Here is a 23,880-nt window from a genome sequence, read left to right as displayed (position 1 = left end):
TCCCTCCACCCCTCCCACCTCCTAAGGTTCCGACGTTCCAAGCTGGAGGCCTGCGAGTGTGTGTGTATTGAATTCAATCTACTCCAGATCCTTAAACATTCCTTTCTCCCTGACTCCCCTCTCTGTGTCTTTGCTACACGCAAGGTGGAGGTGGCCACGAGTGCACGTGGGACCCAGGCAAGGAGGCACCGGGCTGCTAAGCGAGCCCCCAACTCCCCACCTCCCCCCCAACACAGCCTCCTTAGATCTGTGTGTTAGTTTTATTTTCTTTGCTTTGGTCTATACAAAAAAAACCAATAACCAAAAACATAAAGCGAGAATAATAAAACTCTCTGCTGGGACCTCCCCCAGCCCCCCACACCCAGGTGCAGGAGGTGGTGGTGGGTTTGAAACAGGAAGGGGAAGAGAAAGCCCCTCACCGCACACCAGAGGGGTCAGCCAAGAGCACTTCTCAGGAGTCAGCCAGGGCGGTTGTGGGTGGGACTGGGTGGGGCGGGCTGTGAGGGAGCCATCCCCAGAGCTCCCAGGAAGGGGCCAAAGCCGGCTGAGCGTCCTGGAGAGAGGAGCAGGGGTGTCCTGGAGTGGGGGACTCCCTCTCCGCATCTCCGTCCCATCTCTCTGGTCCGTCCCTGAACTTTTCAAAACAAGCTTTGGATTCTGGGGCTTTGGGCCTTGAACCTGGGTCCTGGACACCTAGGGGCTCGAACAGCCGGTTGGTTGGAGTTCGGTGAGAAAATCAGGCCCAGAGAAGGAACCAAAGCTCTGTGGAGTCAGGCCACCCGGGGTGGGAGTGAGGTGGGGGTGGGAGGGGTGACTGCTGGGTGGGGGAAGAGAGAGGGTGGTCGAGTCTAAAGCTTTAGGGCCGGGGCCACAGAGGTGGGGAGGGGGTGCTGGGCCCCGGACCCCACAGCCCAAGACAGAAAAGCAGGAGCAGATCACCATCCCAAGAAAGACCCTACAGAGGACCTCTGGAGGCGTGGGGTTCGGCGAGAAGTCGCGGCCCTGCTCCCCTGGGCTCAGGCACTTCTCTGTCTCGCCCCATCACCTGCACGGAGAGCCTCTCAGATGAGGAACCGCACCTGGGGGCGGGGGAGACACAGAGCGGTCAGGGCAGGCCTCCGGCCCCTAGGAGCCCCTAGGAGCCTGTCACCCACCCACTACCCACAGGAGGGGCAGGACCCCCTGCCCCCAGCAAGATAAGGGAGTAAGGCAGGCCAACAAAAGGCCCCACACTCGCTCCCCCCAGGAAAGAGCCAGGGTTTCAGAGGAAACATGACAGGGCCTCCGTGAGAAGCAGGTTCGAGAGGGGAGGAAAAGCGTGTCTCAGCAGCCCGCAGGCGTGAGGGAGGGCTGCGAAGCGGGAGGGCGCCGTACTGGACTGGGCCAGCTAGGCCAGCATGTGGTCCGCCGTGGGGTAGGGGGGCCGCAGGCCGTCGCTGTAGGTGTCGATGGGATAGTCCCCGTCCATGTCCATGTGCATGTCCAGGGGGTCCAGGGGCACGTCGCTCGAGTACATGGGGCGGTAGGTGGCATCCATGTCTGGGAAGGAGAAGGCAAGAGGACCTTCTACGGTCTGCAGACCACCCTGCCGGACCCTCTAGCTCCCGTGGGCCTGACCCCCTCTCCAAATTCCCACATCAGGGGCCCACACGTGAGGATACTACACAGGGGCCGCCACGGGGCCTCTGGCCCTGGAGACACAAAGCCTCTCCCTCGCTCACATCCACACCGACCCCACACTCCAGGCTCTCGGCGGTCCCTGAGGGACTCTGCACACACTTACCATCTGCATAGGGTTCATTGATGGGGATCATGTTCTGGGCCTAAGGAAAGGGACAGAGAAACATTGGGGGAGGGGAGAAGGGTGGAAAATGTAGGCTCTGGGCTGGGGGTGGGCAGCTAGAGAGGCTGCTAGAAAGAGGGCCAGGGAAAAGCAAAGACCCCCTCGAAGGAACAGAAAATGAAATGGGGTGACACAGTGCCCCAATGGACTCCTCTCCTCAGGCACCCCCCTAGGATGGAAGGTCCCACCATTCATGCTTGGGGACACCCACACAACTAGAGCAGTCCTGGGGACAGCAGAGCACGGGATGACTTGAGAGCAGGTACCAGGAGCTAACCACCACCACTCCCTCCCCCCCCCCCCCCCCCCCCGCCCCCACTAGGATCAGACAAAATAAAATTGGCATTCTGGCAGGTCAAAAACAGATACAGTTTAACCTACTACTTCCATCCGCTAGAAATTGTCATCAATGATCCAATTAAAAAATAAAAATCTATGAAGTTGATAGTGTAGTAGGAGCCCCCTTAAGAGTGCTGTCCTTGTGCAGTGTGCAACTTGCACAACCATACTTTGCAGTCCAACCCAGGATACTCACAGCCTCCCAGGCAGCTGGGTCATGCTTGAAGAGGGAGTTGGTGAGCTCCACAGACACACGCTTACGGTAATCTGGGTTCTTGTCCTCGGAGATACGGAACAGGACAGCAGCCGCGTAGGTGGCTGAGCGGAGAGGAAAGGAAAAACCAGTTCAGGCGCCTGCCTCCACCCTGGCTGGAGGACCAAGACCAGCCCTCCTCTGCCACCTCCTTGCCCACAGCACAGCCCCTCACCGGTGCCCTCATTGCGGGAGTGCAGGAGCTCCATGAGCGGGGCCGAGGCCCCCTCAGCGTCGATGGCATCAGCGGCCTCCTTATCCTGGGCCAGCTCACACAGGACCCCGGCAGCCACACGCTGGATGTTCTCCACTGAGGAGTACAGGAGCTAGGGAGAGGGTGCGTGGGGTGGGGAAGGGGTGCAGATGGGTGAGGTGTAAGGCGGCTGGGCAGCCCGCCTCCCAACCCTGTCCATCTCTGCCTCCCTTCTCTGGATTTAACACAAGCTCCTACCAGAAAGTGTGGAAAAGTCTGAGAACAGTATAAAGAAACAGGAAAGAACACCTGCCATAAGTTCCTACCCACATAAGGCCTCTGTTAATGCACTGGCATGTTCCCATCAGGTTTTGATTATAGTCATATTTTATATCATATCTCTCTATATATTTTGATTCTTGCTTTTTTTTTAAAGATTTTATTTATTTATTCGACAGAGATAGAGATAGCCAGCGAGAGAGGGAACACAAGCAGGGGGAGTGGGAGAGGAAGAAGCAGGTTCCTAGTGGAGGAGCCTGATGTGGGGCTCGATCCCATAATGCTGGGATCACGCCCTGCGCCGAAGGCAGACGCTTAACGATTGCGCCACCCAGGCGCCCTGATTCTTGCTTTTTTTAAAGCATTTTTTGGTTAAGATTTTATTTTTTAATGGGGTGCCTGGGTGGCTCAGATGGTTAAGCATCTGCCTTCGGCTCAGGTCATGATCTCTATGTCCTGGGATCGAATCCCGCATCGGACTCCCTGCTCAGCAGGGAGGAGTCTGCTTCTCTCTCTGCCTCTGCCTCTCCCCCTGCTTGTGCTCTCTCTGTCTCTGTCTCAAATGAATAAATAAAATCTTAAAAAAAGAAAAAAGATTTTATTTTTTAAGTAGGGGCACCTGGGTGGCTTAGACGGCTGAGCCCCACATTGGGCTCTGTCCTCAGCATGGAGTCTGCTTAAGACTCTCTCTGCCCCTCCCCCTACATGCTCACTCACGCTCTCTCTCTCTTAAAGAAATTAATAAATCTTTAAAAAAAAATTTTTTTTATTTTTAAGAAATCTGTACACCCTGGCGCCTGGGTGGCTCAGTCAGTCAAGCATCTGCCTTCAGCTCAGGTCATGATCCTAGGGTCCTGGGATCGAGTCCTACGTCAGGCTCCCTGCTCAGTGGAGAGCCTGCTTCTCCCTCTGTCTCTCTCTCTCTCCTTCCATCTCTCATGAATAAATAAATAAAAATCTTTAAAAAACAAAAGTCATCTGTATACCCCATGGGGCTCAAACTCACAACCCCAAGACCTGTTCCGTCAACAGAGCCAGCCCGGCACCCTGTAGCATATATTTTGATATTCTGATTCCTGTTTGGATTTTTTTTTTAACCTCATACTGTAACATAAGGCATTTTCCTACATTATTAAAAAAACTTTTCCTAGAAATCTGAGTCCATACTGGTAAGAGAAAAAGAGAGTGCTAAAAAGTCAAATAATAACAACAAGAACGAACGAACGAAAGAAAGAAAGAAAGAACCCTCATTGGTCACAATTGGAGGTCCCAATGGCACCGATCCCTCACTCTGAACTCTAGTAATTAAAGGGAAAAAATTTCAAAAGCAAAAAATTCTTCCACCTCACTGTATGCAGCCATATGATAGAACAGATCATTCTTTTTTTTTTTTTTTTTTAACCGTTCCCTTATCATTGGCTATTCATCTTGTTTTCAATTATTGTAAGTAGCATTGTGATTGCTGGCTGGAGGCATACATTTTTGCCATATTTTAAATTATGTTAAAATGATTTCACAAGGAGAAAGTCGCAGACTTGCATGGAGCCCGACGCGGGGCTAGATCCCACGACCCTGAGATCATGACCTGAGCCAAAATCGAGAGTCAGAGGTGCCCCCGGGCACCCTGGATATGAACATCTCCAAGGCTCTCCTTACAGACTGCAGAATCGTCTCCTTCTCTTCTCACTGGTGAGGTACAGGGCTGCCTATTTCATCATATCTTTGCCAGCCGAGGGCACGCCCCCCCTTTTATTCCCCATTTGACAGTGGAAAATGGGGTCTCACGGGGGGCATCCGTTTCATTTCTTTCAACTCTTAGGGTTGAACCCTGCTTGTTCATGAGTGACCTGGGGATTGCGTCTGCCTCTGCCCATCTAACCACTGGTGTCTAGTCTTGGTGAGCTCTTTTACATGAAGGATATTAAACTCTTGTCTATTGTGATACTTGCAAACATTCTCCCAGTTTGCTACTGACTTTTTCATACTTTTTTAGGCTGTTTCTGACATACAGAGGATTTTAATGCTTATGTAGTTGAATCTGGAGATATTTTTCTTATCTGTGATCTCTTTCCTTGCTTTTTTATTAAATTTCTTTTAAAGTTTTATTTATTTATTTGAGAGAGAAAGAGAGTGCACAAGCAGGGGAATGGGAGAGGAAGGAGGAGGCTCCCCGCTGAGCAGGGCGCCGACGTGGTGCTGGATCCCAAGACCCCGGGATCATGACCTGAGCTGAAGGCAGACGCTTAAACCGACTGAGCCAGCCAGGTGCCCCTCTTTCCTTGCTTTTGAGCTTGGAAAGCCATTCCCATGCAGGAGGGATTTGCTAAGTGGTCACTCCCGGTGTGGCCACTTTTCTCCAAACTCCTCCAAAGACCTCTTGCTGCCTGGCCCAGACCCACCAAGCCCATGCCAGCCAACCGTCCCCTTTCAGCAATGGGGATAAGCAGGGGTGGGAGGGACCTCTCCTGTCCACCTGCCCCAGACTCACCTGTACGAACAGGGGAATGGTGTTGAGTCGGAAGATCTCCATGCGGTTCATGGGATCCCGGGCCAGGATGTGCAGGGCCCCGGTGCAGCCCTCCACAATCTCCTCCATCCTCACACCGTCCTGCACAAGAGGAGACACTGGGATGCAGCAACCACTGGCCCTTGGACCTGGCCACACACGCCCCCACCACGACAATCTGACAAACCTCACTGGTCCTCTGAGTTCGCCCCAGAGACAGCTTGCCTGCCCGCTTACACACACGCGCACACATACATTCACAAACAGGACAACCCCAACCGGGGGGGAGGGCTCCCTACCGTGTAGGGCTGCTGTGTGCCCGCAGCCACGTGGCGCTGGGCATCCTGGTGAGCCTTGACCAGCAACTGGACGAGGCGGGGGATGACCGCGGCCTCCTGCAGCGGGGCATGGTTTGCTGGGCACAGGGCCAGGTTCCTGATCAGGCCAATGGTTGCCTGATGAGAAAAAGGACAATGATAGGGGGACGTTTCTTGGGCATCTGAAGAATTCTAACTTCCCAGCATCGTCTCCTCCTTCCCTTGTCATCTGTCCGTCCCCCAGGCCAGACACAGACATGCCGGAAGATCTCCAGACCATGAGACCACTCCCAGCCCATGTCCCTTATTCCACACGATCTGTGGGTCCTCATGTCTAACTCTAATAGCCCCTGCCAAAAATGATACCCCATTCCAGAACATTCTACCAGCCCCATGCCCTGACCCTCACCCTGTCCCTTCTCTCAACAATCCGCTCCCCCCAGACACCAGAGTCTTACTTGTTTTCCTGATAATTCCCAAACCCTGATCATCAGGGAGTCCTTGCTATGGTTGACCCCAAAGCTTCCTGCTTTAGTGATACTCATAATGCCTATCAATCTCCAGCAAGGCAGCTCTGGGAAGCAGTCTCCTCCTCAGGGCACCCCATCTCCCAGGGGCCACTCTGGCCCCCCAGGGTCCTCAGGCTCTTGCAAAGCAAGCTCTCCTCTCAGTTGACCCTCAAAACAAGAAGCCAGGAGGGCAGGGACAAAAATCCTGAGCGATGAGGATGTGGGCACAAGGTGGATGACCTTGTCATTTAGCTGCTAGGTCAAACCCTGCCCCCACCTCAGGCTTGCAGTAGGGACCAACCCCAAGGAGGGACCACATGCTTTTTTTTTTTTCTCACTATGGATTTAAAAAATTCAACGTATAACTCCTCAGAGTCACTCTTATCTGTACTGTCAAACTGTCTAAAATTTCGCCAGTGGGGGCCCCGCCAGCTGGCTCTCCTCTACCCAGGCAGCCCCCCTGCGGAGAAGGCTCCGCCCCTTCACACCCTTAACAGACACCAAATGTCCCCCCCAGAACCCTTTCTACTTTTTGTCTTGTTAGTATCCGTCCTGAATTTTAGCAGGACACGTGGCCTTCTGACACACGACACTTCGCCAGCCTCGTTGTATCTAGGTGCAGCGACATGAGCAGGACCCAAAGCGTGAGCGCAAGTACGTGGCCCACGGACCAGCAACATCACCAGGGAGCCCGTCAGGGAGGCAGCGTCTCGAGCCCGCCCCAGCCGACGGGCCTCAGAGCCTCTCTGTCACAGCAGCGTTGCCTGTGCCAACACAGCCCCGAATCCCGCCCGCGGGGAGCTCCTTCCCCACCCGGCCGAGCCCCCCTGCGGCCCCCGTCAGTACCTTGACCAGCGGCCACTGGTTGGGCTGGTTGAGCAGCTTGACGATGGCCGGGATGCCGTAGTTGAGGCGCACGGAGTTCTGGGCCATCTCAGCCTCGGGGTGGCGGCTGGTGAGGTGGCGCAGGGCGCAGACGGCGGGCTCCGTGATGTCGTCCTTGTCGCCGGCTCGCAGGATGGCGTGGATGAGAGCCTCCACGCCGCTGTTCTGGGTCACCAGCGTCTTGTTCTTGCTGCTGTTGCACGTCAGGTTGGACAGAGTGCCCGTGGCACAGGTGAGGACGTTGACGTCATCCACGCTCAGCTGGTTCACCAGAATCTTCAGCACGCTCTCCAGGCCCTCCTGGGGGGGGTGGGGGAGGCAGCGGAGAGTGAGGAAGGCTCCCCACTCCCAGAAGTCTTCCCAGACACGTCCGAGGGGAGCAAGAGGGCCTCGCGGGGTCTGACGCCCTCTCAGCTGAGAGTTCACGGGCCCGCGGAGCCTTCAGCCCTGCGCTTCTGCCGACGACACCCCGGGGGAAGGGGGTACTATCCCCCCGGGCAACGGCCACCAGTGGGCCAGCTGTGAACTCAGGCCTGCCTCGAAGCCTGTGCTCTTCCCTCCAACCCCCCTGCCCCTCTGCGTCCTCAGACCCGGGCAGGGCCAGGAGGGAATTGCTGAGGAGGCCACGTGCTTCAGTGGCCCAGCTGGCCTGCTCTCCCCAGCTTCTCATCTTTCTGGGCCTTCATGCTGTCCTCTCAGTGATCCCCGGACCAAATCCAGTTTCAGGGAACGTCACTGGCCCAGACACCTCCCTTCTCCCAGGGGGGGCCACGTGGGCCTTGTGCTGGAACAGGAAGACTCCAGGCTCGGGGATGACACTGCTGAGTCCCATCTCTGCCGTTTACTAGCTGTGACCAAGGGCCATTACGTAATTCCCTGGGCCCCTGCTTCTTCAGCTAGCCACCTGGGTCCCACATGCCACCTCTAGCTGTTGAAAGGGACAGGCGAGCCAACGTCCACAAGTGCCTCGCAGAGTCCAGCCTATTGATGGGGGGTGTGGGGGCCTCTTAGGAATGGTAGTCGGGTTGGAAGGAAGGACCCGGAGTCTTGTTCCAAAACCATTTTTCCTTAAACTACATTTTTAGCCACCAGAGCCCTCACGCTGTCTCTTGGTTCATTACTGCAGCTCGTCGCAGGATCTAGGGCCAAACGCTCCCCCTGGTACCCCCTGAACTCCGGCTCAGGAACATCAGCCCCTCCCGTATTTCCCTTCCTGAATCCTTAAGCTAAAGGGACGAGGGATTTCAGGGTATTTCCGGCCTCGGCCACAACGGGGCAAGATCTAAAGGGCTCGGGCTCCCACGGCTCCTAAGGTCAGAGTCGCAGACAAGAGCCTGCATGTGGCAAAAGGGGAGGACGAGGGGGCTGGAGAGGTGGACCGAGGCCCATTCGCCTCCCTCACCTGTTTGGTGGCCACGTCCGAGAGGTTGCGCAGGGTCCAGAGGCAGTTCTGTACGAGGCGGGGGCTGTTGCTTGTCAGGTGTTTGCCCAAGGCCTGCATCCCACCTTGGGCAAGGGACGGGGGCACGTCAGCCACAGGGAACACCGCTCACCAAGCCTGGCGGCTGGACAAGGCCCAGACCCCAACCCTCCTGGCCCCGTGGACCATCCTCACAGGCCACACTCACCGGCCTCCACGATGGCAGGCTTATTGCTGGGACACACGGACAGCACTTTGAGCACACGGCTGGTGGTCCAAAGCAGCTTCTCATAACTGTAGTTACGCATGATCTGCACAAGGGCCTGGGGTCCTCCGTTGGCCAGGATGATGAGCTGACGGGGAGACGGTGGAGAACGAGTGTAAGACAGACAGGAAGTAGGACAAGGAACCAGGAAAGGAGGGGGTGACAGAGATGTCACTACTAAACTTCAGCGAAAACCTGAATAGCTTTGGGGACTATCGAAAAAAGCCAAAAAATTTGAAAAAAGGGTAATACACAATGCTGACAAGGATGAGGTGAAAGTGTACTCACAGACACCACCACCACCACCAACGCTGTAAGTAATACAAGCCTTCTGGAAGGCATTTGGCCATCTGGGTAAAAGCCCAGAAGTATTAAAAACCCTTAGCCCCACTGATGAAAAAATGTCTTTGGGAAAAGCTGTGTGCCCAAAGATACTCATTACAGCATTGTTTATAAAGGCAGAAAATCGAGAGCAATCTAAATGTCCTCCCTAAGAATAACATCTGGGGGCCCCCGCTTCATGAAATGCTATTTGCCACGATAGAGGTTAATTTTGAGGACACAGAAAAAAAAAATAAAAATACACAGAAAACAGATGCAGCGTTGTACATCTGCCATGGCCACAACCGCGTACAAATACGCCCACAGGACGGGCCCTGCAGGAAGCACATGCAAACAGCTGTGGTTGCATGAGGATGGCGACTTTTTTTTCCTTTCCCTTATCCTCAAAATATTCGGCTCTATGATGAACGACGTGCCGCTGCGTATACTCATATATTTAACCTAAAGAGGGTAAGGAGGCCGTGGCCGGAGGCTGCAGCTGGACGGAAGGCGAGGCACTGCAGGACTGCGGGGCAGGGTTGGGGGCGGGGCGCAGCCCACCTTGCTCTCCTGGTTGCCGTAGGCCAGGAGCTGCAGGCAGTCCGTGGTGATGGCCAGGAACTTGGGGTTGTTCTTGTTCAGCAGGGGCACCATCTTCTGCAGCCCGTCTGCCAGGCGCACCGCCATCTTGGCGCCCTCCTGGTACAGCAGCAGGTTGTGCAGCGTGGTGATGGCATAGAACAGGACCGACTCCACGGGGGAGCTGGGATGGTGGGCAGGGGGTTAATGCGAGCCGGGTCCCAAGGGGTCTGGTGTGAACATGGGCTGCCTCCCCCAGGAGGCCTTCCCCATACCAACGTCCCTGTGCCAACAGCCCTTTTCTAAAGTCTCCTCATCGCTGGAGGCCAGCCCCCGCTCTCAGGCACGGAGCACACAGCGGGTACCACTCCTCTCCCCGCCGGGACCACGTCTCCTCCTGTTTCTGGGCTCATAGCCCGGGGCTGAGCACGTAGTAGGTCTCCTAAGGAACTACCACATGGGAGGCCATGTGCTCGAGAGGTCCTGTGAGGGGGTCAGGAACTCACAGCCTGGCACGGATATAAGGAGAAAGACCAATGACCCTCACAAGGCAGGGAGGCAAGGGACTCTCTGCTGTTCCCTCTGCCTGGGATATCCTTCCCTTCATGTACACGGGCCAAAGCCCACTCATCCGCCAGCACCCAGCTGTCAGAGTGCACAGCTGCTCGGAGCAATCTTGGGCAGACCGTGCCCTAGTCCATACCGTACCCTGGGAAGTGACCTGCTGGTCCCTTACGTGCCTGTCTCCCCTGCTAGGCTGTGAGGAGCTGAGCCCCGGGACTGGGCACGGGGCTGCACCTGGCACACAGTACGTCCTCAGTAACTGTTGTATGGAAGCCCAAGGGAGGGGAGTCCGCAGGATCCAACAGTGAGTAGGGGTGGGTACCTGAGCATGCGGACAAGGGCAGGGATGCCGCCTGACTTGAAGATGGCAAGAAGCCCCTCGCGGTGGTGGGACAGGTTGTGCAGGATGCTGGTGGTGCACCGGGCCGTGTCCAGGTCACTCGTGTTCTGCATGGTGCGTACCACGGCCGCCACCAGCTGGGGCGAGCCCATCAGTGCCCGCCGCGACGCCTCTTTCTTGGACAGCTGGTTCACAATCATGGCTGCCTTGGTCACTACCACCTGCGGGGGAGGCGGAGGGATGGGAAAAAGTGACCAGATGGGCCAGGCCAGCTGCCCCTGTGAGATGGAGGGGTCCGGTGACCCCCTCCACAGAGTTCAGAGGGACCCTGCTCAGACTCCCCAGCTGATGGGGCCCAGGGTAGGGCTGTCCCCTGTAGACACCTGACCTCTCCCCTCTCGGCCCCGCCCCCACCCTGGCCAGGCCCCCCACGGACCGGGTCCTCATCGTTGAGCAGTTTGGTGAGTTCAGGCAGGGCCCGGGTGGCCAGCTCGGCGTCGTCCTGGTAGTTGATGAGATGCACGATGGCCGACTTGAGCAGCTGGGACGGCTCGGCCAGCCGCTGCAGGTTGGTGCTCTGGCCCTCCACCTGGGTGGCCAGAAGCAGCGAGCTGTCTTCCCCTGTCACGCCAGGACACATGGCCTCCCGCACCCGCTTGGCTCTGGCCGTCGTGGACATCTGGTACTCCAGGTCACCTGGGGGGTGGGGGCAAGGGGCAGGGACTGAGCTGCGGGAGGTGTATGGTGGGCGGGGGGGGGGGACACTGGGGACAGAGCAGGCCTTGTAGACAGCCCACCTGGGTTCTCTGGGCTGGCTCCCACCCCGACCAAGGCCCCAGCAACACCCATCACGCGGTTCTGCCTCTAACCAGGGGACGCCACCACTGCCTCAGTTACGTCAGCTGTAAAATGGGGCGCCACCTGTCCATCACAGGGAATTCTTAGCGGAATTAAATACGAGTTGTAAATCGCTCTGAAAAGAAAGGATGCAGCACGCACATCACTACAAGAGTGGTAGGGAGTGTTACTAGTCACAGGAATTGTTAACATTTTTTGAGTACTTACCATGTGCTTAGCAGTAAATCAAATGCTTTTCTTATATTTCCTCATTTATCTCATAATAACCCTACAAGACAAGTACTATTATACTCTCCATTTTACAGATGGGGAAACTGAGGCAGCACGCTTCTAGGAGCCCAAGCTGGGGTCTGAACTCAGACAGCCTGATTCCAGAGCCCAAACCCCAACCCTACGCCCCTCCCTTAACAATCAGGTTGGGGTAGCCGGAGACAACCTAGGTCTCCTTTCAACTCTGAAATCTCAGGATTCTAATTATATCCTTATCATCTCCAAAGGAGGCAACTCTCCCATTACATAGGCAAGCAAATAGAGGCCCAGAGGGCCACCCAGTATCACACGCAGATCAGAGGGAAAGGCGGGAGTGTGGGTTTCAGAAAGCAGGGGGTGGGTTCTCAGCTCAGACTCTGGGTTCCACCCCCTGGGTGGGTCCAGGAGTCCCACAAATAGGTGTCCAAACTTCCCAGGCAGCCCTGCCCTGGCAAGTGTCCCAATGCCCTGGGGAGAGAGAGGCCGAGGTTCCACCCTCCAATTAGTGGGGAAGGAGAAGACACCCACAGAGCTTTCCCACCTGAATGCCATACTTTGAGCTACCAACACAATGCCTGGCACTGCCAAGAAGCCTCTGCCTGCCGTCAGGAAGGAGAGCCCCGGGCGCCAAGGCTGAGTTCTGCAGGGCCTCCACCTGTCACACACCCCCCCCACCCCGTACCTGTCCCAGCTCCCACAGCTCATCCTGCTCCGTGTTTGGGGCCCTGGAGGCCCCTGTAGACAGCGGTCCTCGGTCCCACATACTCCAGCCCCAGCCGGAAGCCCGAGGGCTGGGAGCCAGCAGCTGGGTCGTCAGGCCACCACTGGCCTCAGTTTATCTGTAGGTCTCCTCCTACACCCATCAGGAGTCCCACCTCCCTGTCAAACTTGAGGCTCCTGGAGCAAAAGGACCATCTTCCCCAATAATCCATGGGTCCCCTAAGGGCAAGAGTGATGCCTCAACATTATACCGTAAGTTCATCGAGGGCCAGGGCCGTGCCTTCAGACTGGCAGGAAGGGTCTCGGCGTCCCCCTCCATCTGAGAGGTTCCAGGAAGAGGAATCTGCCTCCCTCTCAGATGGGGGCAGCCTCAAGTCGCTGTGCCTCCTCCCTCAGACAGGGGCCGCCTAAAGTCTGCCTCCTTTTGCCCCGACCTCCCTCCAGGGCCCAGGCTGGTTTTCTGCTAAGTGCTTCCGTGGAACAGTTTCCACGCAACAGTCCCCAGAGACCCTGACCTTGGCTCTGGGGCACCTGCGTGTAGGTGGTGGTCTTCCTGAGTGTGTACTGGCGCCCGCAGGCCTCATCCTCTTCCATGATGCCCTTGCTGCTGACTGAGGGCACACAGGTGTTGGCACCCGAGTGGATGCCAGAGTCATAGGTGTATGTCTGCTGCCACTCAGTCACCTTGATGGGCTGTTCGACTAGGTTCATCACTTCCATGGCGGCTGCTGGGGACACAAAGGAGAGATAGGAGATCAGCGGGCTCCGGTGAGGTATCCCACGACCTGGCCCGGTCCCCAGCTTCAGCCCATCCCCAGGCCCAGGGAGGGACTGCCCACAGTGGGATCCCCAAGCGTGGGTCCTGGGCCTAGATCTCTAACCTCCAGCCCAGGGTGGAGGGAGCCCCATGGGCAGCGGGGCAGTAAAGAGTCAGATGCCCTAACCCAGCCCTGGGCTCGCCCACCTTACTGTCCCCACCCAACACTCCCAGAGCAAAAGGCACTCAGGGCCTCTAGCAGCTTCTGGGGTCCTGCAGACCCACCCCCATGCACTGGGGTTCCCTGGGAAAGTCTCTGGTGAGGCATGTACACCCCAAGCATTGGACAGGAAACTGGGCGGGGCAGGGAAGCAGTCCGACGGGTTTCTCTGGAGAGCCCCGGAGGCTGCTGGGAGCCGTCAAAGGCTCCCTTGGAGACTCCAGGATCTCAGGATCTTTCCTGAAGATGGGGCAGGGTCACAAGTGACCCCAGGGGCCCAAACCCTGAGATCCCTGTTTCTCCAGCACCCCAGCTCCTAGAAGCCTTTTCCAGAATTCTGAGCCCCACTGACCGGCTGCAGTATCAGCCACATACTACTGGGCTAGTTCACCTCTCCGCAGAGCCCAACCCTCATTTGCAAAATGGGGTAACGCCCCGTCCCTTGCAGGTTGTCGTGAAGGCTAGATTGGTAAAGGACCCAGCACGGTGACGGGCACATAGTAGGTACTCAATGTTGGTGGCCATGGCCGTGGATCAGGGCCACCTCTCCCTGGGGGGGGGGCAGTTCTCACTTCCTGTCTTCCTAGAACCCAGGCGGGGGCAGGCCTCGGGAGGGTGGTCACTGCTACTCAGGCACCCCTCCCTCTCCCTGCAGACTTGGGGGCACTTGAGGTTCATGAATTGCTGGGCCCTACTGTGGACCAGGGTGGTGAATTCTCACTTGGTCTGTTTGGCTTCCGGGTCGTGGGAGCTGACCCCCAGAGTCCGGCCCCTGGAAGGAGAGGCAAGGGAAGCGGTGCTCCAGAGAAGGCCTACCCCGTGCCAGACCGTTCACGAACGCCGTCATCCACACAAGCAGGGGCTCCCCCCTTGACGGACAGGGAAACTGAGGCTCTGCCAGGGGAGGTGGCACAGCAGAGAAATGGCAGAGCTGGGACCAGGCAGAGGCGTGAGGGACACCCCTGCCTGTGGCTTCTGCACACTCAGTGTGGCCTCAGACAGCAAACAGACCACAGCCCGGTCCACCCATGTAGGTGGACACGACGCAGCCCCTCAAATGGGACTCATGATGGGGGACCGGGTCAGGCCCAAGGTGGTTCAGCAGGCTCAGCCTGGCCCCAGCCCAGGAACCAAGATCCCAGGGCCACCCTCAAGGAGGATGAAGGAGCCTCGGGCCTTCCTGCCTTTTATGGTGACACCGGCTCCTTCCCCGCCCGTAAGCGCACCTGGAACAGGCGGAGGCAGGAGCCGGCCCGGTTGAAGCCGCCTCCTTCCTCTCCTCCCTTCACCCCAAGTGACTCAGAGTTTCGAGCTGATAAACAGAAGCAGGCCCAGAACGCTCCAGACAGCAGGCTCCGTGCCACCAGCTGCACCCAGCTGCTTCCCAGGCCCCGGCCAAGCTCAGCTATTTCAGGACGAGCCCCCCGCCCCCGCCCTCACCACACACTGGAGGTGGGAGAGAGAAAGAATAGAGGAGTTTGGAGGAGCAAGCCTCAGAGTCACAGAGCCGCCCCTGGGGAGGAGACAACCCCGGGGAGGAGGCCTTGGACATCCCAGTGCTGCAGAAGGGAGGTCAGACTCTACCAGGATACACAGCTGCTTCGACCCTGTAAATGCCACCACGCCAGGCACAGGGCTGAGCCGACATCTGGGCGCTGAGCCTTACAGGCAGATCTGCTCAGGACGGACTGGAAATCTCCAGCCCCGATCAGTAAGAACACCCCATCCAAGCCAGGAAGAGCCCCTCCCCAGCACAGACCGCCACCTACTCCTGGGACTTCTCAGCCCAGCCAGAGGGGCACAGGCCTCACCCTGAACCTTAGGGATCACCCCCCCACCCCTGGCTGGCCCCATATCCACAGGGACCACCGAGGTCAAGGCTGGCCGCAGGAGGGGCATTTTCCCAGCAGGCCCTTCACGCCCCCCCCACCAGCCCAGGCCTGGAGCCAAGAGAAGCTGAGGGCTGGCAGCTGCCCAGCGCAAGACAGAGACCACACCGAGGTCAAAGGATCCATGGGGGAGGGGACACTCAGCTGCTTTACTGTCAAATGAATCTCACGCTTCCCTCGAAGCCGCTCTGGCCGGCATTTTATCATGCCCAACTTCCAGCTGAGAAGACTGAGACACCCTCTGAGAACAGGGCAGCGCTCTGCTCACACCCTTGCTCCACACCGGCCTACGGCCCACTAAACAGGGCTGCTCCCCTGGCTCCTAACAGGGAACGCCCTGCAGTCAAGGAGGGGGGTGGCCGGGGCCTGGGTAGAGCTGAGCCCCTTGCCAGAGGGTGGAGAGGCTGGAGAGGCCAAGGGCGCTCACAGTTGGAGGCAGAGCACTGGCTGCGAAATCGGGAGTCCCAGGTCCTGGTCCTGGTCCCAGCTCTGCCACAAGCTTACTGGTGTCCTTAGACGATTACCTGCCCCCCTGTGCTTTGTCCATAGAAAGCGTGGCCCAGCTGATCTCAGAGGAATGTTACTATCTAAGACTCAGGCTTCCCACAACCGACCAGAGAAGGCCGAGGGTGGGCCAGGGGAGAGACAGCACACAGTTTAGAGAGGACACACACCAGAACGCTTCTCGAGGAAAGGATCCCGGGGTGAGCTCCTCCTGCAGCAGGAAGGCGAGGAGTCAGACCTCAGGCAGGACTGTCAGGCCGCCCCACCTTTCTCCTCACCGGCTCCCAGGAGAACCAGGGGAATTCTCTCACCAAGAAACAAAGTGCTGTTTTGGCAGTTCCCAGGGTGGAGGGGGCCGCACCCAGCTGGGTCTCACCCCTCTCCACCCTGGACCCGGAGCGGGACCTGCCACAATGCCCCCGGACAGGGCCAGGGTGGAAGTGGGCGAGACGGGCGCGGCCCTGCCCACGCTCCGGCCAGAGCCGGGCAGAGCAGACACGGGGCGGCTTTCCGCCTTGCACGGGGGGCCTTTGTTTCGCAGTCTGCTCTGACTGCCGGCGACACAGGAGGCCGAAGCCTGCTCAAGAGCTCACAGGGTGGGGTGGGGACAGTACCAGGGACAGGAAGAGGAGCCTGGGCCCTGGAGAAGGAATGCCAAGGGGCCTCCCCACGGAGGTCCACACTGGGTAGGAGCATGCAGGCAAGCTCTGGACATACCCTGCCCTTCATTCCCACTTCCTCCCCAGCAGGGGCACCCCAAGTCCGAGGTGTCCCGGCACAGTGTGCTCCAGTCCTGACATTCAGAATCACGGCCACCAGGGCGCCTGGCCGGGGGGTCGGAGGAGCAGGCAGCTCCTGGTGCCGGGGTTGTAGTTTCTAGCCCCACATTGGGTGCAGCGATCGCTTAAAAATAAAATTTTTTTTAAAAAACGAAATAAACCAATACAAAAACCCTGCCACCAGACCTACCTCAGGCCCCTGCCCCCAGCAGCACCGCGGTCAGTGCTGGGCACAGCTGGGCCGGGCTGCAGGATGCCAAGTGTCACCGAAACACCTGGAAACAAGGACGGAATGGGCCACCCAGGAGGCCTGCTGGAAGGAGGCTTAGACACATTGCACGAGAGCTGGAAGAGTAGGCAGGGCCCTCCAGAAGCTCCTTGGGCCAGAGGCCAGCACCCTGTGCAGACGCCAATCACAGGCTCAGTGACAGAGGAAGGGGGCTGTGGGCCAGGCAGGAGAGCCTGGGTGTCAGGGGATGGGACCCATCCAGCCCCGCCACTCACTGGCTGCGTGCCCTCGGGCAAGTCACCCCATTTCCTTAAGCCCCATATTCCTCATCTGGAAAATCGAGTTGATCAAGGCACTTGTTTCTTCAGACTATATATGGCGGATCTAACACAGCCAGGGCCCTGGAAGCCCTCTGTCAACAGTAAGAGCCCAGGCGAGCTTCCCTCTATTAGCCGAGCGAAGACATGGCAGAGAAGGCAGCCAGTAGAGTCGGGCCTGGCAAGTGGCCAGCAGCCAGCCTGCTTTTTGGGACCCAGGACCACGGAGGGTGTCTGCCTCCCAGCCCCAGGCTGGAGCCCCAGGAGTGGGGTGGGGTGTGGCTGGGGAGGATTTCTGTCTGCTCCGGAGGGGAGACACTGCTCTGCCCACTGCCCTCTCCCCTCTCCCCTCTCCCCAGTCACATGTGCTGCTTCCTGCAGCCAGGGGTGGCCAGGCCGGTCAGGCCGGGACATTCCCCACATAGCAGTCCCAGGAGAGAGGCTGGGTTGAGCAGGGTCACCAGCCCCCACCCTTCCCCGCTGTCTCTGACTCCAGCAGAGATTTGGCCAGCCGTCCCAAGAACAGACAGAAACAGACCCTAGAAAAGTAGAGACAGACTTGACTGCTTCCCTTGAGAGCCCTGTCTCCCCCATCAGGCTGGGGCTTCCCAACGAGGCCTCTCCCCTGAGACTGGTGGCTCCTGGAGGAAACACCCCACAGAGGAGAGGTTCCTCGACAGATTCGGTAGTCTCTCCTTTCAGAATGGTCATTCCAAGCAGGCAGACTGAAGTGGGCACCACGTATGGCCAGGGCCCTGGGGACAGGAGAAGACAAGAGGAGCCCATCCTCCTGGATGCTTCCGGAGGAAAACCCTCACTTCCGGTCTGGAGAACAGCCCAAGCTGCTGCCCAGGACTGGCTGGGGGTGGGGGAGGCTCAGGTCAGGCCGTCCCAGCTGCTGTTTGTTTTCTTCCTTCTGGGCTCCTTCCCAAAGCAAACAAACCAGGGTGGGAAAATGAAGGGGACTCGAGGAGAGGGAAATGCAGGGCCAGGTGGCTTGACCCTGAGAAGCCCCGGGCTCCCCTGGAGAGGGCTCTAGCTGGAGCTCCCGTCGCTGCTGCTGACCCTCTGTGGGCATAAACCCAAACCCAAACCAGGGCTCCTGAGAATGGAAAAACCCTGCACCCAGCCTCAGGAAACAGCAAAGGGCTGACTTGTGTCAGTGAGGCACCACAAGCCAGTGCCCCCAGGGGGGGCCTGGGCAGCCCTGACCCCAGCTGGTATCCCCTCCCAGGGTTTCACTCTCCAGGGATCTGCCTGACCCTCTCCCGGAAGTTCAGGGAAGAACCAACCCTGAGTTCCCTGTTCTGCATTTGCTGGAGAAAACTAGGATTCGGATAAAGGTTTGGTTCACATTTGTTGTTGTATACAGACCATGAGATCATCAAGACAGAGGCTAAGAAACAAGAGAGAGGAAAGAAACGTTAGTGGCGGGATTATGGAGTGGGATTGTGGATGATTTTTTTTTTCTTCTGTAAACTTTTCTAAACTTCCCAATTGTTTTTTACAATGATCAGATATTACTTTTTCAATCAAGAGGGAGGAGGAGTCATAGTCTAGCCTCCTCCTCACCCCCAAATAAGAAGTATACCGATTGCCCAGCCCCATCCCAACTCTGCCTGCCCCTGACACTCAGCCCAATGTCCCTACAGCGGAGAAGGAAAGCAGGCCTGTGAAGTCCACTCGGCAGACCACAGAGAATAGAGCTTCTTGTCCTGAGGTCCCCCAAAGCCTGAGGTGCCAGGAGGCTGAGCAAAGAGCTTTCTCTCCAGGCCTGGCCAAGGAAGTTGCTAGAAATTGGGGCAGTCCATGCCCCTAGACCTCCATCAGATTCAACCATGTCCCAGGAGAGAGGCCTCAAAATGTCACTTGCAGGGACACAAACGAGGGTGACCTCCCCCAGCCACACCTCTCTTTCTCTTCACAGGGGTCACTGGGCCACCCGGCTCATGGATACCTGTCCCTCTTACCGCCAGGACTCTCTTCTCCCAAAAGACACAAGACTGTGAGTTTCCCCAGGGACCCCAACAGACCTCAGACTGGCACCAAAGGTATGGACTCCTGCCTGCCATCTCTCCTGGGCACGATGGCCCTCCTCCAGCTCCCGCAGACAGAGCCCTGCTTCCTTCTCTTCAGAGAAAAGTCACCTCTGACCTTCCATCTCTCCCTCTTACTCAGCAACACAAGATCTCATCTCCAATAGACAGGAAGTTCTTCCTCCTGTCTGGCCTCCATTCCTTCCCTAACAGCATCAGTCCCAATGGCTCTTGTGTCCCCAGGGGTGATGGAAAACCACAAGCCCGACACCCTCTTTATAGCATCCGCCAGGACTGAGGTCACTCTCTTTCCTTCTCTGTCACATGAAGGCCCCTCAGCCTTCTCTTCTCCAGGATGAATAATCCCCATGCCCGGGGTCCCCTCTTGACCTCAAGGGATCTAAAAGCCCAGTGCTGACAGGCTCCGTGCCCAGGCTGCACCCCCACACACAGAGGCTCCGTTTCCCAGGCCCATTCTGGTATCAGGTGCCCACCTGCAAAGGCGCCAGAGCCAGGCAGGTCTGAGAGGACAGTGACACCAGCCCCTCCCTCAGGGACCAAAGCTCTGGCTGACCCCACCCCCATCACCGGAGAGGCCCTCCCAGTCTCCCCGGCTCCCGGGCTCCCAAGCAGAGGACAGCCAGCTCTCGGCCCCAGAGCAGCCCGGCAGTACGGACTGGTACAATCCTACAGCACAGTGGCCCTAAATCTGACTCTGATTTCTCTCTCCTCCCCAGGGACCAGGCTCCCCTTTATCTTGGCACAGCCCCAGCCCCCAGCAAAGCAGGAAGCCCCACTTCCTATGCAGGGACAAGCCCAGAACAGCCCAGGATCTGGCCCAGCGCAAGCCAGGAGGCAGCAGCAGCTTTGACCCCTGCCCTCCTCTCTCCCCCACCAGCCTCCTCCACACATGGCCACAGCCCCTGGCCTTGGGGAGATAGCCCCCTCCCCCAGGAACTAAAAACCAAGCCATGGAGGCTTCAGAGGGCTGGAGGCTAGGACATGAGTCACCCCCTCCTGACGAACCTGCCCCCACCTTCGCCACCCACACAAAACTTCCTGGGTCATCTAGAATTCTCTTCTCCCCAAACTCCCAAGCAGAGGCTCTCAGAGAGCAGTGGTAGGCTCTTTCCAGAACTGCACTGGGGTGACACATGATACAGCAGGATGGGCTCTGGGCTTGGAACCAGAGGACCCAAAGGGTAGTCTTGCCTCTGCTTGGGTCTCGCTGTGCAACCTTGGGCAAGTTACTTGACTCTCCTGAGTTTCAGTTTCCTCATCTGCCGAATGGGGTAATGATACCTGCCTCTAGGGACTGTCGTAAGGAATAAGTGAGAAAGCTCGAAGAAAGTGCCTGGTATCTGTAACGTCCTCCCGTGCCTTTTTAGTTACCATTTGTCAAGTACTTATTGGGTAGTGGGTATTACTTCCATTTTGCAAGGTCACTGAGGCTCAGAGAGATGAAGGGAACTGACCAAAGCCACCCAGGTAATGAGTGGCAGAGCTGAGATTCAAACCCAGCTCAGTCCACGCCCATTTCACTGTGCTCAGAACCGGCCCTTGGTGACATCTCTCCAACTAAACAGCCCTTCCACTGAAGGTCAATCACCCGTCTCATTCTCAGGTGGCTCTTCTCCCCGACCCCTCATCAGGACCTGCCCCTGGAGCCTCCAGGAGGGAATCCTTCCTACACATTCTCAAAGCCGGGGCCCTGGCAGCCCAAACAGAGGTTCCAGAGGGAATGGGGGTGGGACAGGGTGGAGAGGGCTCCTGTCACCCAAGCTGGTGCTTGATCTAGCAAGAAATGACTCATTGGATCCTACCTTTTCCCCCTTCCGCCTCCCGTCCCGAGAACCACCAGTTGCCACCAGGCACCTCCTAGCAATACCGCCTCAGTATTATCTTTTGATCACAGCCACAAACCCGATTAGCTAAACTAATTATTTAACCAATGTAATTACAATGCCTTCCCCTCCTCCACTTTGGCACACAGAAGAGGGAAAACAGGTTATTTTTGCCCAAATTCCATGACCTCTTGGCTCCTCAGAGGTACACTACCCATTAGAGAAGAAGGATGGGGTCCCTCCTCAGCCTCCCCCTAACCCAGGGCACTTCATGGAGACGGGTCTGACCCCTCCCCGCTCCCCCAACTACAGCGTTGAAGAGGTGGTAGGGTCTTCCCAACTGAGTCAGGCCAAGCAGCCCTGATTCCCTCCAACACTCCCTTCACCCCAGGACTGAGGGACAGCCTGGCTCTTATATTTCCCCTCTGGTCCCCAAGGGGGCTGGCATCCAAATCCCTGCAGAAAGACCACATTTCAGATTTTTAAAAACCCGGTGCTGAAAGCCTGGTGATCTCCAACTCTGCCCAGGGAAGGGGCTCTTAGGAAATTGGGGTGAAGGGGGCCCTCGTGCAGCTCTCCAGAAACCTTCTCCCCCATAGCCTGTCCCACTCGCCCCACCCAGCTCTCAGGAAGGGGTGACTGGGTGACTGACGGCAAAAGCCTCCAGAAGGAATGCACCTTCAAAATCCAGAAATCAAATGGAAACCAAACCCCAGGCTCCACACTCATCGGCCTCAAAGACCAGCCAGCTATATAACCTTGGGGGATGGGGTAGAGGGGAAAAAAGGCCAGAACAATCGCTCCCCCCACCCTCGTCAGTTTGGCCGGGCCCTGCCCCACCCCCATTCCTGGGGAGGGGGCAAAGCTTGGGAGAGAGCCACCGGCGCAGGCCTCAAGCGAGGGGGTGTGGTGGTCCCCGGAGGCAGGAAGAGAAGGAAGAAGCTGCTTCCCCTTTGGCCCACCCCCGCACCCCTGCCCCCACCTCGGGCCCCAGGGGCCCAGCAAACAGGATGGAGGTGGGGGCAGGGAGGACAGGGTCAGACGCAGGCACTGGCCCTGGCTCAGCCGGGCCGCCTGGGGGAGGGGGCTTTGCCCCAAGACGCACCCCCTAAGCCTGGGGGAAAGCCCTCGGGCAAGCAGGCAGGAAAACCCGCAGAGAAAGCTGCCGTGAATACTTCCTCCTAGAAAGTTTGTTTGGGGTGATTTTTTTTCAACAATAAGAGGTTAGAGAAGAGTAGTCCCGTTCCCCTGTCGACACTCGGGAAGCAGCAGCTACTGGAAACTGGGCCAGGGAATTCTCCCACCAGGCACGACCCCTGCGCTCAGACCCCAGTCCGAGCCACGGGTGCCAGACACCAGCTGGGCGCGCAGCCGGGCCCTGCGCCAGTCCCGCTGTCATCCCATCCCACCTCCTATGGCAGAGCCCTAGCCCGGCACCCACCCGGGCGGAGGGAGGCGCCGCAGGTACAGTACCGACGAGGCCAGGGAGCTGGAGGGCTGGGCCTCTGGACTCCGAGTGCTCACCTGCTCCGCAGGTGGGGCCCGCGTCGCTGGGAAAATATGAGCTCGGCCCCCACGGTTGGGCAAGCCGGGCGCAGACAATAGGGCCCCACCCAAGCCTGGGGGAGTAGAGAGGGAGGGAAAGCGAAGATGACGCGTGAGGTGGGGTGAGGGTGGCCCCAAAGATACCAGCGGCAGCAAGTTTCCCAAACTGTACATTCCTGACTACAGAGTGAGCCCTGGGACGCAGAAGAGCAGGGCAAAGTCTCCCTTGCAGGAGTCAGGGCGAGAGTCGGGGACGCAGCGTCGGGCGAGCTCCACGGGCCGCGGGTCAGGCGCGACCCCAGAGTCACCTGCCCTCATCCTTCCCCGCCCTTCTCAGATCTCCAGCTCACGCAGCCCCCAGCGCACTCGGCCCGAACCTCGCGCCCCCAGAGTCGCCGCGCCCAAGGACCCCAGCGCGCCCCCTGCCGCCGGTGCAGGGTGGCGCTCCCTGGCTCGCTCCCTCACCTGCCCGGGGACGGCGGGGATCGGCCTCGCGGCCGCTCGCCGCCCTTCGCTCGCCCCAGCGATCCCTGCCCCGATCGTCCGCACCTGCTTGTGGAGCCTGGCCGGGCTGGGTGTAGGGGTCGGGCCGGGCTGGGAGCCGGCGCGGGCAGCGATCTGAGCTCGGCGCGCTCGGGCGGCGGCTGCTCCGGACTCTGGCCAAGGCAGCAACTCAGTAACCGAACAAAAGGCGAAGGGACCTGACAGCCAAGCCACGCCTCTCGCCCCTCGAAGCTCCGCCCCTGAGGGAAACGCCCACCCACTGATGAAGGTTCACTGGATGCCTCTCCCGGCAGTCCCATCGAGGGGCGGAGCCTCGCGCTTAGTTCTCTTCCACCGCCGTCTCTGTTTATCCGCTGGCCATTGGCCCCAGGGACTGCTAGTCGGCTCTGGGGACGGCCCCCAACTTGAGGTTCCATCCTCACTCCTTACCTATTGGCAGATAGAAGGTTACTTCCTCCTGATTGGACAAGGGATTGTCAGTAAGACTAAGGAAAGAACCAATGGGAAGGATGGGGTGTGTCTTGCCCCACCCTAGCTCTGAGCAGGTGAGACTCATTACTCTCCCCTTCCCCCCTACCTGTCCAACAGGTGACTCAGGAGGCGCCATGGGAAAGGACAGACGCCTTTAGAGACCAGCCAACTCAGCGTCAGGCATGATGCTTCTTTGGGCTTATTCACCCTTGCCACAGAGGGATAATAACATATTTGTATAGCACTTCATAGGCTTTTTTTTTTCTGGGTTGGGATTTTTTCCCCAAAGATGGAGTGCTCATGAGATTTCGAATCAGAAGGCCTGAGTTTGGGTTCTGCCACTTA

General features: G+C 58.1%; 1 protein-coding gene across 4 annotated transcripts; it reads right to left on the bottom strand.

Moving 5' to 3' along the window:
- Positions 1 to 246: 246 nt before the first annotated feature.
- LOC103672610 (junction plakoglobin) lies at positions 247 to 23,265 on the bottom strand. 4 transcript variants are annotated; one of them, XM_040640629.1, is made up of 15 exons: positions 23,110 to 23,265; positions 12,956 to 13,165; positions 11,050 to 11,309; positions 10,596 to 10,834; positions 9,692 to 9,893; positions 8,753 to 8,897; positions 8,527 to 8,630; positions 7,086 to 7,424; positions 5,713 to 5,868; positions 5,396 to 5,515; positions 2,611 to 2,761; positions 2,379 to 2,500; positions 1,784 to 1,823; positions 1,375 to 1,539; positions 247 to 1,079 (listed from the first exon to the last, which is right to left on the bottom strand). In XM_040640629.1, the coding sequence occupies exons 2-14, from the start codon at positions 13,158 to 13,160 to the stop codon at positions 1,388 to 1,390; spliced, it is 2,235 nt and encodes a 744-aa protein (XP_040496563.1). In that variant the 5' UTR covers positions 13,161 to 13,165; positions 23,110 to 23,265; the 3' UTR covers positions 247 to 1,079; positions 1,375 to 1,387. The 4 variants fall into 4 exon arrangements, with proteins under 4 accessions (XP_040496563.1, XP_040496562.1, XP_040496564.1 ...); XM_040640628.1 differs by having other exon boundaries at positions 12,956 to 13,168; positions 23,110 to 23,263; XM_040640630.1 differs by having other exon boundaries at positions 12,956 to 13,168; positions 23,026 to 23,183.
- Positions 23,266 to 23,880: the final 615 nt, after the last annotated feature.

This window comes from Ursus maritimus, unplaced genomic scaffold (genome assembly GCF_017311325.1).
Source record: "Ursus maritimus isolate PB19 unplaced genomic scaffold, ASM1731132v1 scaffold_24, whole genome shotgun sequence".
In the NCBI taxonomy this organism is placed as follows: Eukaryota; Metazoa; Chordata; class Mammalia; order Carnivora; family Ursidae; genus Ursus; species Ursus maritimus.
The sequence above is the reverse complement of the archived record's forward strand: the minus strand, read 5'-3'. Positions and strand labels throughout refer to the sequence as shown.